This window comes from Hyla sarda, chromosome 5 (assembly GCF_029499605.1).
Source record: "Hyla sarda isolate aHylSar1 chromosome 5, aHylSar1.hap1, whole genome shotgun sequence".
NCBI lineage: Eukaryota > Metazoa > Chordata > Amphibia > Anura > Hylidae > Hyla > Hyla sarda.
The window spans coordinates 301,084,404-301,104,708 of NC_079193.1; the positions used below are offsets into that span (position 1 = coordinate 301,084,404).

Below are 20,305 nucleotides of genomic sequence, written 5' to 3' on the forward strand. Positions count from 1 at the left end.
CCATTGACATGTTTCACAGATCTGGACTGTCCGTAGCATTGTATGTTGAGTCTGGTTTCAACTTACAATGGTCCAAAAAAGACCATTGTATGTTGAAACTATTGTATGTTGAGGCCATTGTAAGTTGAGGGATCACTGTATGACAAAGAAATTCACATTTCTTTACTGTTCCCAGCTCACCTTCTCTAGGCACCACTACACACACGTTCTATACTTAGGCCACTGTCAGGATGTTGTTTGTACACAACATTATTATGACACTGCTTCAGGACCCTGTAATAAACAGTAGAACCAACTACGGTAACTCCTGTATTAGGAGAGAACTCAAATACCAGAAATTAAACCATTAAAGGGGAACTCCGTGACATAAGTATCTGATCGTGTGGGGTCCAAATCCAACCGCTGGTACTCCCCACAATCTCCTGTCTGGGACCCTGGCTCTCCTCATAGAGATACATGGAGGTCGCTCTGTGCATGAGGAGAGCTGGGGTGCTGGGCAGGAGTTTGTGGGGGGTCACAGCGGTCGGAGGACGGGACATGAGGTCGGGACAGGAGGATGGGATATGAGGTTGAGATAGGAGGATGGGATATGAGGTCGAGATATGAGGATGGGATATGAGGTTGAGATAGGAGGATGGGATATGAGGTCGAGATATGAGGACGGGATATGAGGATGGGATATGAGGACGGGATATGAGGACGGAATATGGGGTCGGGATATGGGGACGGGCTATGAGTAGTGTTGAGTGGCATAGGCCATATTCGAATTTGCGATATTTTGCGAATATATGGCCGAATATTCGTCATATATTCACTTAATTTGCATATTCGTAATATTTACGTTTTATTTCAGCGTATGCAAAAATTCGCATATGCGAAAATTTACATATGCGAAAATTTACATATGCGAAAATTTGCATATACAAAAATTTGCATATGCAATAATTCACATATGTGAAAATACGCATATGCGAAAATTTGCATATTTGAAAATTTACATATGCAAAATCGCACATGCGAACATTCGCACGCCAGTCTCACACAGTAGTATTAGAGCCTTCTTTACACCACACAAGCTGGAAGCAGAGAGGGGTGATCACTGTGATGTGTACTGTGAAAAAAAAATTACGAATATTCGTAATTGCGAATATATAGTGCTATATTCACGAATATTCGCGAATTCGCGAATATGCAATATTCGCAAATAAAATTTGCATTGCGAATATTCACGAGCAACACTAGCTATGAGGATGGGATATGGGGTCGGGATATGAGGACGGGATATTAGGACGGGATATGAGGACGGGATATTAGGATGGGATATGAGGACAGTATATGAAGACGGGATATGAGGTCGAGATAAGAGGACGGGATAGGAAGTCGGGATAGGAGGTCAGTATAGGAAGACAGGATATGAGGTCGATATAGGAGGACAGAATAGGAGGTTGGGATAGGACGGGATAGGAGGTCGGGTAGGAGGTCGAGATAGGAAGTCGAGAAAGGAGGTCGGGATATGAGGTTGAGATTTGAGGACGGGATATGAGGTCAGGATAGGAGGTCGGGATATGAGGATGGGATATGAGGACGGGATATGAGGTGGAGATATGAGGTCAGGATATGAGGTTGAGATATGAGGTCAGGATATGGGGTTGGGATATGAAGTCAAAAGCTTCCTCCTTTGTTGATTATCCTCCCCAACAAGGATTAGGAAGTCATAAAACTGACTTGGGCAGATACTTGGCTTGGCCCAGGTGGAAGCAGGGAGCAAGTTGAGCCTTCCCTCAGCCCTGACTTGCAGGAGTTTTATTTTTTTGTGACACCTTTTTACACTATTTGGCAAACTTGAGTGAAAAGCACATGCACTGAGCTCTGAAAAAAATACAGATATAAATCAGGAAATATAGAAAGATGTAAAGTAATTAATATAATATATATATATGTGTGTGTGTGTTTTTATCTGCTACATAGCTATAGGAACAACCTGAACATTTGCTTCCCCTACATTGAACGCTTTCCAAAGAACATGTTGATGTAATGTTGATTAATTTATATATAATTGAAGAATGCTATAAAGAAATCTGCAGTTCTACATTTAGAAACACTTTGCCACAACATTGCTGGGCCTAAAACACATTTAGTGACAGCTGTCATTCCCCTCCAGATGTCCCTCTGCCCACTTGCTCGACCCTCCCTATTCCCACAGGGTGGAATGTGGAGCAGACATCCCTGGGATTCGTCACCTGTCTGAATCTATCCCTCTGTCACTTTCATATATGGGCAGAGCAGTATGGCAACATGTGACAGAGTGCTACTAAAAACAGCTTGAGCGCTCTTCAAGTGATCCTTTAAACAATGTCATCCAGCTGAGGAAACCCATAGGACATTTGATCACACAAGTCCAGGAATTATTTGAAGGGAGCGAAGCCGGAAACTGACAGCCCAACATATTTCTCCTGAAGTTTACTCTCCTTGGAAGTGCTAGGAGATGAGCACCTCTCTGTCTTACCAGTCCATGAGCAAAGAGCAGCAAACTATGGATAACCTGGAGAAGCAGCTCATTTGTCCAATATGTTTAGAAATGTTTTCCAAACCGGTGGTTATTCTTCCATGTCAGCATAATCTGTGCAGGAAGTGCGCCAGTGACATATTTCAGGTAAGGCGCATGGTATAACAGTATAGTATGACAACGGAAAAGTCAATAACATCACATGCACATTTCAAAAACTTAATCTGTGTTAACATAAAAAGCATTGGGGCTTACATACTGGAGTGTGAAGAACTAAAGTAACAAATAAATCAATTAGAAAACATTGTTAATTATTATTTATTAGGTATCAGGCACCTTATACTGCTGCAATTCAGGTCTATTTGTTTCATGGACATGTGGTGATTTTACCTTGATATGAGTTAGAATCTGACTATGGCCTTGTTCATACTGTGCAGTCTGTCTTTTGCCAAGAACAAAGGGAACCAAATAAGTTAAGACATGTTAGATCATGTTCACACCTTCCATTGTGGGATGGCATAAAATGCAATAAACCGAGTTTTAGTAAATACAGTTTTGCAGCAGTTGCGTGGACAGTCCTAAAACATTTTCCTACAAATACCATCATAGAACTGAGATCATAATAATATATGTACTAATTGGGATTTGCATTACTGCTGTTTTTTTTTTATTGAAGTTAATAGGGGAAACTTTCAGCAAATTGCAATATATAAAAGCATGCTGTATGTGAACACAGCAATTCATAAAAAAGCATAGCTTCAGTGACTCAAAACTCAAGTATCAAGTAACATCTGGACATAATATATTTTTGCACTGCAAAAAAAAAAAAAAAAACAAAGAAAAAACTAGGAAAAACTAATTTCCATTTTATGGTATGTACCAGGCCTGAGTCTTTTCTGTAAAGTTCTTAAAGGAGTATTCCAAAATTTTTTTTTTTTTTGTTAGCATTTGTGCCCATGGTTAGAAATTATAATACTGTGTCATATGTGTAATACGCTTCTATTATCTCCATGCATCGCTTTATCCCATTTCCATGTATGGGACCCACACACAGAAGTGCTGTAGTTGAAGTCTTTTTATTTTACCATTATCTCTGATCTTTCCCTGCATTCCATGCGGCCATAGACAATATGTCATAAGTCACATGGTTTCCAGGGGGCGTGACAATTCTGCCGTGGGTGGGTGGATAGCAGAATGAAACGGAATTACTGAAGTAATGTTATACACCCCATTGCAGCATAGCCATGCCTCCATGAAGACCATGTGACTTAGGACATATTGTCTCAGGCCGCATGGAATGATGAAAAAGATCAGAGACAACAATAAAATACTTGCACTACAGCATTAGGTCTAGTGCATGAAAACAGGACAAAGTGGCACATGGAAATAATACAGTCATGGCCGTAAATGTTGGCACCCCTGAATTTTTTTTAGAAAAGCATTTCTCACAGAAAAGGATTGCAGTAACACATGTTGTTACGCCGAGCGCTCCGGGTCCCCGCTCCTCCCCGGAGCGCTCGCTTCACTCCCCCCGCTGCAGCGCTCCGGTCACGTCCTCTGACCCGGGGCGCTGCGATTCCGCTGCCAGCCGGGATGCGATTCGCGATGCGGGTAGCGCCCGCTCGCGATGCGCACCCCGGCTCCCTTACCTGACTCGCTCTCCGTCTGTTCTGTCCCGGCGCGCGCGGCCCCGCTCCCTAGGGCGCGCGCGCGCCGGGTCTCTGCGATTTAAAGGGCCACTGCGCCGCTGATTGGCGCAGTGGTTCCAATTAGTGTGTTCACCTGTGCACTTCCCTATATCACCTCACTTCCCCTGCACTCCCTTGCCGGATCTTGTTGCCATTGTGCCAGTGAAAGCGTTCCTTGTGTGTTCCTAGCCTGTGTTCCAGACCTTCTGCCGTTGCCCCTGACTACGATCCTTGCTGCCTGCCCCGACCTTCTGCTACGTCCGACCTTGCTTCTGCCTACTCCCTTGTACCGCGCCTATCTTCAGCAGCCAGAGAGGTGAGCCGTTGCTAGTGGATACGACCTGGTCACTACCGCCGCAGCAAGACCATCCCGCTTTGCGGCGGGCTCTGGTGAAAACCAGTAGTGGCTTAGAACCGATCCACTAGCACGGTCCACGCCAATCCCTCTCTGGCACAGAGGATCCACTACCTGCCAGCCGGCATCGTGACAGTAGATCCGGCCATGGATCCCGCTGAAGTTCCTCTGCCAGTTGTCGCTGACCTCACCACGGTGGTCGCCCAGCAGTCACAACAGATAGCGCAACAAGGCCAACAGCTGTCTCAACTGACCGTTATGCTACAACAGTTACTACCACAGCTTCAGCAGTCATCTCCTCCGCCAGCTCCTGCACCTCCTCCGCAGCGAGTGGCCGCTCCTGGGATACGCTTATCCTTGCCGGATAAATTTGATGGGGACTCTAAGTTTTGCCGTGGCTTTCTTTCCCAATGTTCCCTGCATCTGGAGATGATGTCGGACCTGTTTCCCACTGAAAGGTCTAAGGTGGCTTTCGTAGTCAGCCTTCTGTCCGGAAAAGCCCTGTCATGGGCCACACCGCTCTGGGACCGCAATGACCCCGTCACTGCCTCTGTACACTCCTTCTTCTCGGAAATCCGAAGTGTCTTTGAGGAACCTGCCCGAGCCTCTTCTGCTGAGACTGCCCTGTTGAACCTGGTCCAGGGTAATTCTTCCGTTGGCGAGTATGCCGTACAATTCCGTACTCTTGCTTCAGAATTGTCCTGGAATAATGAGGCCCTCTGCGCGACCTTCAAAAAAGGCCTATCCAGCAACATTAAAGATGTTCTGGCCGCACGAGAAATTCCTGCTAATCTACATGAACTTATTCACCTAGCCACTCGCATTGACATGCGTTTTTCCGAAAGACGTCAGGAACTCCGCCAAGATATGGACTCTGTTCGCACGAGGCGTTTCTTCTCCTCGGCTCCTCTCTCCTCTGGTCCCCTGCAATCTGTTCCTGTGCCTCCCGCCGTGGAGGCTATGCAGGTCGACCGGTCTCGCCTGACACCTCAAGAGAGGACACGACGCCGTATGGAGAACCTCTGCCTGTACTGTGCTAGTACCGAACACTTCCTGAGGGATTGTCCTATCCGTCCTCCCCGCCTGGAAAGACGTACGCTGACTCCGCACAAAGGTGAGACAGTCCTTGATGTCTACTCTGCTTCTCCACGTCTTACTGTGCCTGTGCGGATGTCTGCCTCTGCCTTCTCCTTCTCTACAGTGGCCTTCTTGGACTCTGGATCTGCAGGAAATTTTATTTTGGCCTCTCTCGTCAACAGGTTCAACATCCCCGTGACCAGTCTCGCCAGACCCCTCTACATCAATTGTGTAAATAATGAAAGATTGGACTGTACCATACGTTTCCGCACGGAGCCCCTTCTTATGAGCATCGGATCTCATCATGAGAGGATTGAACTTTTGGTCCTCCCCAATTGCACCTCGGAAATTCTCCTTGGACTTCCCTGGCTTCAACTTCATTCCCCAACCCTGGATTGGTCCACTGGGGAGATCAAGAGTTGGGGGTCCTCTTGTTCCAAGAACTGTCTAAAACCGGTTCCCAGTAACCCTTGCCGTAACTCTGTGGTTCCTCCAGTAACCGGTCTCCCTAAGGCCTATATGGACTTCGCGGATGTTTTCTGCAAAAAACAAGCTGAGACTCTACCTCCTCACAGGCCTTATGATTGCCCTATCGACCTCCTCCCGGGCACTACTCCACCCCGGGGCAGAATTTATCCTCTCTCTGCCCCAGAGACTCTTGCCATGTCCGAATACGTCCAGGAGAATCTTAAAAAGGGCTTTATCCGTAAATCCTCCTCTCCTGCCGGAGCCGGATTTTTCTTTGTGTCCAAAAAAGATGGCTCCCTACGTCCTTGCATTGACTACCGCGGTCTTAATAAAATCACGGTTAAGAACCGCTACCCCTTACCCCTCATCTCTGAACTCTTTGATCGCCTCCAAGGTGCCCACATCTTTACTAAATTGGACTTAAGAGGCGCCTATAACCTCATCCGCATCAGAGAGGGGGACGAGTGGAAAACGGCATTTAACACCAGAGATGGACACTTTGAGTATCTGGTCATGCCCTTTGGCCTGTGCAACGCCCCTGCCGTCTTCCAAGACTTTGTCAATGAAATTTTTCGTGATCTGTTATACTCTTGTGTTGTTGTATATCTGGACGATATCCTAATTTTTTCTGCCAATCTAGAAGAACACCGCCAGCATGTCCGTATGGTTCTTCAGAGACTTCGTGACAACCAACTCTATGCCAAAATTGAGAAATGTCTGTTTGAATGCCAATCTCTTCCTTTTCTAGGATATTTGGTCTCTGGCCAGGGACTACAGATGGATCCAGACAAACTTTCTGCCGTCTTAGATTGGCCACGCCCCTCCGGACTCCGTGCTATCCAACGTTTTTTGGGGTTCGCCAATTATTACAGGCAATTTATTCCACATTTTTCTACCATTGTGGCTCCTATCATGGCTTTAACCAAAAAAAATGCTGATCCCAAGTCCTGGCCTCCTCAAGCAGAAGACGCCTTTAAACGACTCAAGTCTGCCTTTTCTTCGGCTCCCGTCCTCTCCAGACCTGACCCTTCCAAACCCTTCCTATTGGAGGTTGATGCCTCCTCAGTGGGAGCTGGAGCTGTTCTTCTACAGAAAAATTCTTCCGGGCATGCTGTCACTTGTGGTTTTTTCTCTAGGACCTTCTCTCCAGCGGAGAGGAACTACTCCATCGGGGATCGAGAGCTTCTAGCCATTAAATTAGCACTTGAGGAATGGAGGCATCTGTTGGAGGGATCAAGTTCTCCTGTTATTATCTACACCGACCACAAGAACCTCTCCTACCTCCAGTCTGCCCAACGGCTGAATCCTCGCCAGGCCCGGTGGTCTCTGTTCTTTGCCCGATTTAATTTTGAGATTCTCTTTCGTCCTGCCGATAAGAACATTAGGGCCGATGCTCTCTCTCGTTCCTCGGATGCCTCAGAAGTTGAACTCTCTCCGCAACACATCATTCCACCTGACTGCCTGATCTCCACTTCTCCTGCCTCCATCAGGCAGACTCCTCCAGGAAAGACCTTTGTTTCTCCTCGCCAACGCCTCGGAATCCTCAAATGGGGTCACTCCTCCCATCTCGCAGGTCATGCGGGTATCAAGAAATCTGTGCAACTCATCTCCCGCTTCTATTGGTGGCCGACTCTGGAGACGGATGTTGTGGACTTTGTGCGAGCCTGCACTATCTGTGCCCGGGATAAGACTCCTCGCCAGAAGCCCGCTGGTTTTCTTCATCCTCTGCCTGTCCCCGAACAGCCTTGGTCTCTGATTGGTATGGATTTTATTACTGATTTACCCCCTTCCCGTGGCAACACTGTTATTTGGGTGGTCGTTGATCGATTCTCCAAAATGGCACATTTCATCCCTCTTCCTGGTCTTCCTTCTGCGCCTCAGTTGGCTAAACAATTTTTTGTACACATTTTTCGTCTTCACGGGTTGCCTACGCAGATTGTCTCGGATAGAGGCGTCCAATTCGTGTCCAAATTCTGGAGGGCTCTCTGTAAACAACTCAAGATTAAATTAAATTTTTCTTCTGCATATCATCCCCAGTCCAATGGACAAGTAGAAAGAATTAACCAGATCTTGGGTGATTATTTGCGACATTTTGTTTCCTCCCGCCAGGATGACTGGGCAGATCTCCTCCCATGGGCCGAATTCTCGTATAACTTCAGGGTCTCTGAGTCTTCCTCCAAATCCCCATTTTTCGTGGTGTACGGCCGTCACCCTCTTCCCCCCCTCCCTACTCCCTTGCCCTCTGGTCTGCCCGCTGTGGATGAAATTTCTCGTGACCTTTCCATCATATGGAGAGAGACCCAAAATTCTCTCTTACAGGCTTCATCACGCATGAAGAAGTTCGCGGATAAGAAAAGAAGAGCCCCTCCCGTTTTTTCCCCTGGAGACAAGGTATGGCTCTCCGCTAAATATGTCCGCTTCCGTGTCCCTAGCTACAAGTTGGGACCACGCTATCTTGGTCCTTTCAAAATTTTGTGTCAAATTAATCCTGTCTCTTATAAACTTCTTCTTCCTCCTTCTCTTCGTATCCCTAATGCCTTTCACGTCTCTCTTCTCAAACCACTCATCCTCAACCGTTTTTCTCCCAAATCTGTTCCTCCCACTCCTGTTTCCGGCTCCTCGGACATCTTCTCGGTCAAAGAAATCTTAGCTGCCAAAAAGGTCAGAGGGAAAATTTTTTTTTTAGTGGACTGGGAGGGTTGTGGTCCTGAAGAGAGATCCTGGGAACCTGAGGACAACATCCTAGACAAAAGTCTGCTCCTCAGGTTCTCAGGCTCTAAGAAGAGGGGGAGACCCAAGGGGGGGGGTACTGTTACGCCGAGCGCTCCGGGTCCCCGCTCCTCCCCGGAGCGCTCGCTTCACTCCCCCCGCTGCAGCGCACCGGTCACGTCCTCTGACCCGGGGCGCTGCGATTCCGCTGCCAGCCGGGATGCGATTCGCGATGCGGGTAGCGCCCGCTCGCGATGCGCACCCCGGCTCCCTTACCTGACTCGCTCTCCGTCTGTTCTGTCCCGGCGCGCGCGGCCCCGCTCCCTAGGGCGCGCGCGCGCCGGGTCTCTGCGATTTAAAGCCAATCAGCGGCGCAGTGGTTCCAATTAGTGTGTTCACCTGTGCACTTCCCTATATCACCTCACTTCCCCTGCACTCCCTTGCCGGATCTTGTTGCCATTGTGCCAGTGAAAGCGTTCCTTGTGTGTTCCTAGCCTGTGTTCCAGACCTTCTGCCGTTGCCCCTGACTACGATCCTTGCTGCCTGCCCCGACCTTCTGCTACGTCCGACCTTGCTTCTGCCTACTCCCTTGTACCGCGCCTATCTTCAGCAGCCAGAGAGGTGAGCCGTTGCTAGTGGATACGACCTGGTCACTACCGCCGCAGCAAGACCATCCCGCTTTGCGGCGGGCTCTGGTGAAAACCAGTAGTGGCTTAGAACCGATCCACTAGCACGGTCCACGCCAATCCCTCTCTGGCACAGAGGATCCACTACCTGCCAGCCGGCATCGTGACACATGTTTTGCTATACACATGTTTATTCCCTTTGTGTGTATTGGAACTAAACCAAAAAAGGAAGGAAAAAAAGCAAATTGGACATAATGTCACACCAAACTCCAAAAATGGTCCGGACAAAATGATTGGCACCCTTTCAAAATTGTGAAAAAATAAGATTGTTTCAAGCATGTGATGCTCCTTTAAACTCACCTGGGGCAAGTAACAGGTGTGGACAATATAAAAATCACACCTGAAAGCAGGTAAAAAGGAGAGAAGTTCAATTAGTCTTTGCATTGTGTGTCTGTGTGTGCCACACTATGCATGGACAACAGAAAGAGGAGAAGAGGACTTGAGAACCAAAATTGTGGAAAAATATCAACAATCTGAAGGTTACAAGTTCATCTCCAGAGATCTAGATTTACCTTTCCCAACAGTGCGCAACATTATGAAGAAGTTTGCAACCCATGGCACTGTAGCTAATCTCCCTGGGCGTGGACATAAGATACATTTTGATGAAAGGTGTCAACGCAGGATAGTCTGGATGGTGAATAAGCAGCCCCAAACAAGTTCCAAAGATATTCAAGCTGTCCTGCAGGCTCAGGGAGCATCAGTGTAAGCGCGAACTATCCGTCGACATTTAAATGAAATGAAACGTTATGGCAGGAGACCCAGGAGGACCCCACTGCTGACACAGAGACATAAAAGCAAGACTACATTTTGCAAAAATGAACTTGAGTAAGCCAAAATCCTTCTGGGAAAATGTCTTGTGGACAAATGAGACCAAGATAGAGCTTTTTGGTAAAGCACATCATTCTACTGTTTACCGAAAATGGAATGAGGCCTACAAAGAAAAGAACACAGTACCTACAGTGAAATATGGTGGAGGTTCAATGATGTTTTGGGGTTGTTTTGCTGCCTCTGGCACTGGGTGCCTTGAATGTGTGCAAGGCATCATGAAATCTGAGGATTACTAACGGATTTTGGGTCGCACTGTACAGCCCAGTGTCAGAAAGCTGGGTTTGCATCCGAGATCTTCCAGCAGGACAATCCAGCCCAAACACACATCAAAAAGCACCCAGAAATGAAAGGCAACAACGCACTGGAGAGTTCTGAAGTGGCAGCAATGAGTCCAGATCTAAATCCCATTGATCACCTGTGGAGAGATCTTAAAATTGCTGTTGGGAAAAGGCACCTTCCAATAAGAGAGACCTGGAGCAGTTTTCAAAGGAAGAGTGGTCCAACATTCCGTCTGAGAGGTGTAAGAAGCTTATTGATGGTTATTGGAAGCAACTGATTTCATTTATTTTTTCCAAAGGGTGTGCAACCGAATATTAAGTTAAGGGTGCCAATAATTTTGTCCAGCCCATTTTTGGAGTTTGGTGTGATATTATGTCCAATTTGCTTTTTTTCCTCCCTTTTTTTGTTTAGTTCCAATACACACATAGGAAATACACATGTGTATAGCAAAACATGTGTTACTGCAATCCTTTTCTGTGAGAAATACTTCATTTTCTAGAAAACTATCAGGGGTGCCAACATTTACGGCCATGACTGTAGAAGTATATTACGCAGTATTATAACTTGGTATCGTGGGCTCAAAGACTGAAGAAAGAAAGATCCTGGAATGCCCCTTTAATAGTTTACCCTACTTTAGGTTCTCTTGCAGTTTTTTCCCTGAACAAAAACTTATCAAAAACTGCATTGTGTTAGTCAGCCTTAAAAACATTTGACAACAGGTGTGTAGATCAGAGTTTCCCAACAGGGTGCCTCCAGCTGTTGCAAAACTTCAGCTCCCAGCATGCCCAGACAGACGAAGACTGCAGCTGGGAGCTGTAGTTTTGCAACAGCTGGAGGCACCCTGGTTGGGAAACACTGATGTAGACCAATAGAATTTATAGTATGTGTATTGAAAGAACAAGTTTATCTTCCACATATGATATACCAGGAACATCTAGTTAGCTAGCAGTTTGTCTATGCCCTCAGGCACATGCATTGTGCAACCTGCTCTGTATAACCTCTGTGTTGTTAAGGGCTCCTATACAAGTATATAGGCCTATAATGTTCCTCCTTATGACTCTGATTTCATGCTATGACATGCAGTGGTTTTATCCATAAGAATCTGTCAGAAACAAATTGTGTCCACTGTATATATACCCTTTTCTTCTAAAGGACAATAGCTTCACATATATGTGACCAGAGTACTGTACAAGTACACCTCTGTAATACGCAACACAATATTGTATCTCCAGCCTACAGGCTATCTGATGTGTGCATAAGGCTCAAAGTGAACTTGTCACAAAAAAATAAATAACAGACATGTTGGTGCTGAGATTCCCACCGATCAGGAGAATGAGTGGGGAAAAGCACATGGTAGTGCGCTTCACTCCCCAATTTGCAGTGATCTCTGTCAAGCTTTTCTATATGGCCCCATAGACTTATAAGGAGGTCGCCCACAGAAGAAAGACTCTTAAGTGCTGAGACCCTGACCAATCAAAACTTTTGATATGTCTGTTTTTAAATGACAAGTACACTTTAAATTCAGTTCCTGCAATTTTTTAAAAGACCAAAGAAGTTTAGTGCACATGCTCAGCGACATATTTAGAGATTGTCTTTGGGAAATAGATGAATGAATGCTACATTGTTGCAGAGGTTGACGGGGAGGGGGGTCAGCCTGTAAGTACTAAGACCATATGCCGCATACTGCATCAAATTGGTCTGCATGACTGTCATCCCAGAAGGAAGCCTATTCTGAGGCTTTGTTCACACAATGGAATTTCCATGTGGAATTCTTCTGCAGAAGCAGAGTCCCATCGATTTCAGATGTTTCTGCCATGGAAATTCTGATTCCGGAGTCCACAGAAAGAATAGACATGTCTATTCTTTCTGTGGAGTCCACAGGGTAATGCATTGCCGTCTATGAGATGGCGCATTTCCAAGTGGTCCTAGCGGTGGCATGCTCTGCCAGTGCTCCGCTGTTAGTGGAATGTCCGCACAGAAACTTTCTGTGCAGACATTCCTATGTCTGAACATAGCCTAAAGATGATGCACAATAAAGCCTGCAAACAGTTTTCCGAAGACAAGCAGACTAAGGACATGGATTACTGGAACCATGTCCTGTGGTTCAATGAGACCAAGATAAACTTATTTGGTTCAGATGTTGTCCAGGTTGCAACCAGGTGAGGAGTGCAAAAACAAGTCTTGCCTACAGTCAAGCATAGTGGTTGCCATAGTCTAGGCCTGCATGAGTGTTGCTGGCACTGGGCAGCTACAGTTCAATGAGGGAACCATGAAAGCCAACATGTACTGTGACATGCTGAAGCAGAGCATGATACCCTCCTTTTGGAGACTGGGCCGCAGGGCAGTATTCCAACATGATAACAACCCCAAACACCTCCAAGATGACCACTGCCTTGCTAAAGAAGCTGAGAGTGAAAGTGATTGACTGGCCAAGGATGTCTTCAGACCTAAACCCTATAGAGCATCTGTGGGGCATCCTAAAACAGAGGGTGGGCAAGGCCTCATCCACCAGTGATGTCTTCATGGAGGAATGGAAGAGGACTTCATTGGCACCCTGTGAAGTTCTGGGGAACTTCATGCCTGTTACGCCTAGCGCTCCGGGTCACCGCTCCTCCCCGGAGCGCTCACGGCGTCTCTCTCCCTGCAGCGCCCCGGTCAGTCCCGCTGACCGGGAGCGCTGCACTGTCATGGCCGTCGGGGATGCGATTTGCACAGCGGGACGCGCCCGCTCGCGAATCGCATCCCAGGTCACTTACCCGTCCCGGTCCCCTGCTGTCTTGTGCTGGCGCGCGCGGCTCCGCTCTCTAGGGCGCGCGCCAGCTCTCTGAGACTTAAAGGGCCAGTGCACCAATGATTGGTGCCTGGCCCAATTAGCTTAATTGGCTCCCACCTGTTCCCAGACTATATCTGATCTCCTTCCTTGCACTCCCTTGCCGGATCTTGTTGCCTTGTGCCAGTGAATGTTTAGTGTGTCCAAAGCCTGTGTACCTGAACTTCTGCTATCCATCCTGACTACGAACCTTGCCGCCTGCCCCCGACCTTCTGCTACGTCTGACCTTGCCTCTGCCTTGTCCTTCTGTCCCACGCCTTCTCAGCAGTCAGTGAGGTTGAGCCGTTGCTAGTGGATATGACCTGGTTGCTACTGCCGCAGCAAGACCATCCCGCTTTGCGGCGGGCTCTGGTGAAAACCAGTAGCCTCTTAGAACCGGTCCACTAGCACGGTCCACGCCAATCCCTCGCTGACACAGCGGATCCACAACCCGTAAGCCGAATCGTGACAGTAGATCCGGCCATGGATCCCGCTGAGGTGCCGCTGCCAAGTCTCACTGATCTTCCCACGGTGGTCGCTCAGCAATCGCAGCAGATTGCCCAACAAGGACAGCAGCTGTCGCAGTTGACCGCCATGTTACAGCAACTTCTGCCTCTGCTACAGCAGCAACCATCTCCTCCGCCAGCTCCTGCACCTCCTCCGCAGCGAGTGGCCGCTCCTAACCTCCGCTTGTCCCTGCCGGACAAATTTGATGGGGACTCTAAACTCTGCCGTGGATTTTTGTCTCAGTGTTCCCTGCATATGGAGATGTTGTCGGACTTGTTTCCTTCAGAACGGTCTAAGGTGGCGTTCGTAGTAAGCCTTCTTTCAGGAAAGGCCTTGTCTTGGGCCACACCGCTCTGGGACCGCAATGATCCTGCCACAGCCACAGTCCAGGCCTTCTTCGCTGAACTCCGGAGTGTCTTCGAGGAGCCAGCCCGAGCTTCTTCTGCCGAGACTGCCCTGTTGAACCTGGTCCAGGGTAATTCTTCAGTGGGCGAGTACGCCATCCAATTTCGTACTCTTGCTTCCGAGTTATCATGGAATAACGAGGCTCTCTGCGCGACCTTTAAAAAAGGCCTATCCAGTCGCATCAAGGATGTGCTGGCCGCACGAGAGATTCCTGCCAACCTCCAAGAACTCATCCATTTGGCTACCCGCATTGACATGCGTTTTTCTGAGCGACACCAAGAGCTCCGCCAGGAAAAAGACTTAGATCTCTGGGCACCTCTCCCACAACATCCTTTGCAGTCTACGCCTGGGCCTCCCGCCGAGGAGGCCATGCAAGTGGATCGGTCTCGCCTGACCCAGGAAGAAAGGAATCGCCGTAGAGAAGAAAATCTCTGTCTGTACTGTGCCAGTACCGAGCATTTCTTGGTGGATTGCCCTATCCGTCCTCCACGCCTGGGAAACGCACGCACGCACCCAGCTCACGTGGGTGTGGCGTCTCTTGGTTCTAAGTCTGCTTCTTCACGTCTCACGGTGCCCGTGCAGATTTCTCCTTCAGCCAACTCCTCCCTTTCAGCCGTGGCCTGCTTGGACTCTGGTGCCTCTGGGAATTTTATATTGGAGTCCTTTGTGAATAAATTCAGCATCCCGGTGACCCGTCTCGTCAAGCCGCTCTACATTTCCGCGGTCAACGGAGCCAGATTGGACTGCACCGTGCGTTACCGCACAGAACCCCTCCTGATGTCTATTGGACCCCACCTCGAGAGGATTGAGCTCTTCGTTCTCCCCGGCTGTACCTCTGAGGTCCTCCTCGGTCTGCCATGGCTCCGGCTTCATTCTCCCACCCTTGATTGGACCACCGGGGAGATCAGGAACTGGGACTCTGCCTGCCTTAGGAAGTGCCTCTCCCCCCCTCCCAGTCCCGTCAGGCAAGCCTCTGTGCCTCCCCACGGCCCCCGTCCTGGTGTCACACTGCCCCGTGCCAGGCCTCGCCCTCTGCCCTCCCTCCCCATTCCCACTCCTGCTGTACTGCCTGCCGTTGAGGAAACCCTCCATTCTTTCCCGATGTCCTCATCCCAGGGGAGGCAGTTACCGGACAAAGAGAAGGGGAGACCTAAGGGGGGGGGTACTGTTACGCCTAGCGCTCCGGGTCCCCGCTCCTCCCCGGAGCGCTCACGGCGTCTCTCTCCCTGCAGCGCCCCGGTCAGTCCCGCTGACCGGGAGCGCTGCACTGTCATGGCCGTCGGGGATGCGATTCGCACAGCGGGACGCGCCCGCTCGCGAATCGCATCCCAGGTCACTTACCCGTCCCGGTCCCCTGCTGTCTTGTGCTGGTGCGCACGGCTCCGCTCTCTAGGGCGCGCGCGCGCCAGCTCTCTGAGACTTAAAGGGCCAGTGCACCAATGATTGGTGCCTGGCCCAATTAGCTTAATTGGCTCCCACCTGTTCCCAGACTATATCTGATCTCCTTCCTTGCACTCCCTTGCCGGATCTTGTTGCCTTGTGCCAGTGAAAGCGTTTAGTGTGTCCAAAGCCTGTGTACCTGAACTTCTGCTATCCATCCTGACTACGAACCTTGCCGCCTGCCCCCGACCTTCTGCTACGTCTGACCTTGCCTCTGCCTTGTCCTTCTGTCCCACGCCTTCTCAGCAGTCAGTGAGGTTGAGCCGTTGCTAGTGGATACGACCTGGTTGCTACTGCCGCAGCAAGACCATCCCGCTTTGCGGCGGGCTCTGGTGAAAACCAGTAGCCTCTTAGAACCGGTCCACTAGCACGGTCCACGCCAATCCCTCGCTGACACAGCGGATCCACAACCCGTAAGCCGAATCGTGACAATGCCCAAGAAGCTTAAGGCAGTGCTGGAAAATAATGGTGGCAACACAAAATATTGACTCTTTGGGCCGAAAGGGGGAGGACTACCCAATTAAAGTAACTTCCTTGCTTTGCTTCTTTCGGCTTTCTTGACCCGGCTTTCCCAAACAGGGGTCTAGGAAGGCAGATTTAGGAAATGGGAATACATCATTAAGATTAAAGATACCGTAATAAAAACCTTCAACACTTCTCATTTTGCTCTTGATGGCAGATACAGGTTTGACAAACTCAGTTGTTGGATATTATACATAGAGTATGTTCAGATTTTTAGGAAAACTGGCTATTCTGTTGGGAAACATAATTTGTCATAAATTATGTATAAAGGTAAAAATTCTGAATGTAAGAAAAGTGTATGAATGATTAGGGAGTAATTTCTATTCACAGCCTATGCAGGAGTGGGCTATTTTAATATGGATGAGGATGTCAAATAACCACTAGACTGTCCTCATCATCCTCACCACCTTGAGACACCTCTGCATCTGAAGGAATGAACAAATAGGCCAGGTTTGGCACTACTGTATTTTTCGCCCTATAGGACGCACCGGCATATAAGACGCACCCAATTTTAAAGGTGTAAGATCTAGAAAAAAAAGATTCTGAACCCAACAGTGACCTTCAACCTGCGGACCTCCAGATGTTGCAAAACTACATCTCCCAACATGCCCGGACAGCCGTTGTCTGTCCGGGCATGCTGGGAGTTGTAGTTTTGCAACATCTGGAGGTCCGCAGGTTGAAGACCACTGGTATAGGAGGTAATACTCACGTGTCCCTGCCGCTCCGGACCAGTCACCGCTCCCCTGGATGTCGCTCCATCGCTGTCGCCGCGTCCCTGACACTCTGGACGTCTTCTTCCCCGGGATCCATGCTCTCCATCGCCGTCATCACGTCGCCGTCATCACGTCGCTACACACGCCGCTCCTATTGGATGACGGGACAGCGTGCGCGACGACGTGATGGCGTCGAAGGAGAGTGTCGGCCATGCAGGGGATCCCAGCACGGAGCAGACACCAAGGAGGCAGATAAGGTCCCTCCCGGTATCCTGTAAGCTGTTCGGGACGCCGCGATTTCACCGCGGCGGTCCCGAACAGCTCAACTGAGCAGCCGGGTTAGTGTCACTTGCCCTTCAGACGCGGTGGTCAGCTTTGATCGGTGATGTCCTGTATTAGTCGCGGGTCCTGGCCATTGATGGCTGCAGGGACCGCCGCGATAGGTGTGTGTATTCGCCTTATAAGACGCACCAACTTTTTCCCCCCAGTTTTGGGGAAGAAAAAGTGCGTCTTATACGGCGAAAAATCCCTCTATGTGAAGAAAGTTGTATGATAAAGTCCACCACTGTCCTATAAAACATGTAGCTGTAGGCCTACAATGGCATCTTCTTGTCCAGTTATTTAGATTTCAAGCCTTCAATAGAGTAAAAGGCTTCTGAACAAATGTCCTTGAGGTGTTTGTTATGGTTGTTTCCAAGATGCCCAAGCTCTGCTGGTATTTGTTCATCTGTTTCCAGTTATTACAGAATACCCTTCCCCCCTGAGCTACTAAATATAAAGTACAAAGGACTAATAATAGCCCTTTACATTCTCACAACTAATTATTTTGTAAAGTCACTAAAGAATATTCCTGGCATCAAACTACAGTTTTACACATATGAACTGCACTTTTCTTTTGTATATAATCTGTACATCTATATGTAGGTAATATAGCATGAACATTGTATGTACCCTAATGGCGCATATGTCTTATACAGGCCTCAAATCCATATTTACCAACAAGAGGAGGAAATACTGTAGCAACAGGAGGTCGATTCCGCTGCCCATCCTGCAGACACGAAGTGGTTTTGGATCGACATGGGGTATACGGATTACAGAGAAACCTGCTTGTTGAAAATATCATTGATATTTATAAACAAGAATCAACAAAAACTACAAGGTATCAACAGTTTGTATGATTATAGCAATTCTGGCTATTAGTATGTGTGTGTGTGTGTATATATATATATATATATATATATATATATATTTTTTTTTTTTTTTTTGTAGCATTTAGGGATTAGATGGGTAGCATCAGTGTGATCGCTGATGCCGCCATTGGTGGCTAGTGCCAGATTCTGATAGCTTTCCATGAAGCAAGTTCAGCTCCTGAGCTCATTTCATAGTCTGTTAGAACTCAACAGTTAAGAAATGGTAACTCAAAATTTCTGGGCCCCAGTGCAAAATCCATAACGTGGCTCCGTCCTTGCTATGTGCTTTTATAATATTGGTGTCTTCTTATGTGGAAGATAATTATCTCAACTATTTATTTTTTGTCTGGTCTTTTGGGCCTTATAGATGTATAATGAAAGTTGTCTGCATATTCTTACTTTTATTGGCGGTTTTGTACTTTTTTCCTTGCTGTCTTTTTCTTTTGTGATTATTAAATTGTATCTGCTAGGTAGTTGCACCAAGTTTTTAATATTTTTAGTGGTGCCCATACTTTTGTTGGTTCTGTTAGCCTGTTCACCCACACTAAACCCAATAAACTGGGTTATAGTGCGGGTGAACAGGAGTCCAACAATGGGTAACTTACTAAAATTCCTTCCTTACGTCCGGAGATATGTCTCGCAGAAGATCTTCTTCTTTATTCCCTGAATTGCATGCAGGAGGCGGGACCCTGTCAGCTCAATTTACATATGCATGTTCTGTGACTCCTGTCACTGGTCACGTGAGCGCTGAGTCATGCGACGGGAGTCACTAGGACGTGGAGTCACAGAACATGCATATGTAAATTGAGCCGGCAGGGTCCCACCTCCTGCATGCAATGCAGGGAATAAAGAAGAGGATCTTCTGGGACACATATCTCAGGGCCTAAGGAAAGTACTTTAGTAAGTGATGCATTGTTGGACTCCTGTTCCCCCACACTATCAGCCAGTGTATTGGGTTTAGTGTGGGTGAGCAGGCTGACAGTTTCCCTTTAAGTTGAAGAGGCATAAGGGCCTGTGTGTACTTACATGCCTTCCCCTTCTATAGCTGTGCTGGCTGTAAATTCATCATACTTAGAATTTAAAGTGTCTATATCAGACACACACATAAGGGCTAGAACCATTTCCGATGGACATGTGTATATTTTTATATGTAAAACCTGGGGTAAACCCATGTTAACACACAGAGAACATACAGCTCATACAGATTTATCTCATATATTGAAATCCTGAGCCAGTGTTGTAAAGTACCAAAATACTTTAAAGGGAATGTGTCTTCAGAAAATGGTTATACAGTTGTAATATAGGTTGAACAATAACATGCTTGTGTGAATCTGGTCTTATATTGATTGAAGCAAGGATTGATTTGTACAATATATCCTATTCCAATATCCACTGTGTATAATATTTGTCTTTTCCATTTTTTTTACACTTAACAACATGTCACGGGGGCTCCTTGTGTTCATTGTATCTACTCTCTCATTTCATTTCATTGATCAGATATGTCAGGCTGTTTTGGTTGATAATTGTTTTACCCTAGAATGGATTTTCTTTAGAAATCCTGAATTACTCTATTTCTAATAAGGGAGACAACACAGCCGGGCTTCTTGGCTACAAAGCTAAAATGTATCAACACAATACTATTATTTATCCTGTATCTACTATATTCACTTTGTAATTCCTGCTCTCTCAAGCCCATCTTCCTTTACAAAAAAAAAAAAAAGTGATTTACTACTATTGCTCCCCATATTTCAGTTCTGAAGGTTCGGCTACACAATTGTACTTTTTACAATTTACCTTAAAAAAAATCTTCAGGTTTCAACCTTCAGGTATAGGGTATAAGGGTATTCCCATCTCATCTTGATATCGTGTGGATAGGGGATAGCAAGCTGAGCAGTACGGGTCCAACCACTGACAAAATTTACATAGAAATAAATGCAAATCCGCAGTGCACCCTATGGACAATTTTGTTCCCATTGTCCAGATCAGTGGGGATCCCAGTGGTTAGACCCTTACTAATTAGCTTGTTAACCCCTATCTTCTGGATAAAGGAAACAAGCTGAGATGAGAATACCTTTTTGAAGGAGTTGTCTGGTTTTTATGTATAAGTTTTCACTGAACCAGAT

At 47.4% G+C, this 20,305-nt stretch overlaps 1 protein-coding gene across 1 annotated transcript in view; it reads left to right on the forward strand.

Moving 5' to 3' along the window:
• The first annotated feature begins 2,485 nt into the window (after nucleotides 1-2,485).
• Nucleotides 2,486-20,305, forward strand: part of TRIM55 (tripartite motif containing 55) — a 123,812-nt gene continuing 105,992 nt past the window's right edge. The window contains exons 1-2 of the mRNA XM_056518573.1: nucleotides 2,486-2,653; nucleotides 17,970-18,151. Of these exons, the coding sequence (XP_056374548.1) occupies nucleotides 2,486-2,653; nucleotides 17,970-18,151 (350 nt within the window). The remainder of the gene's footprint in view (nucleotides 2,654-17,969; nucleotides 18,152-20,305) is intronic.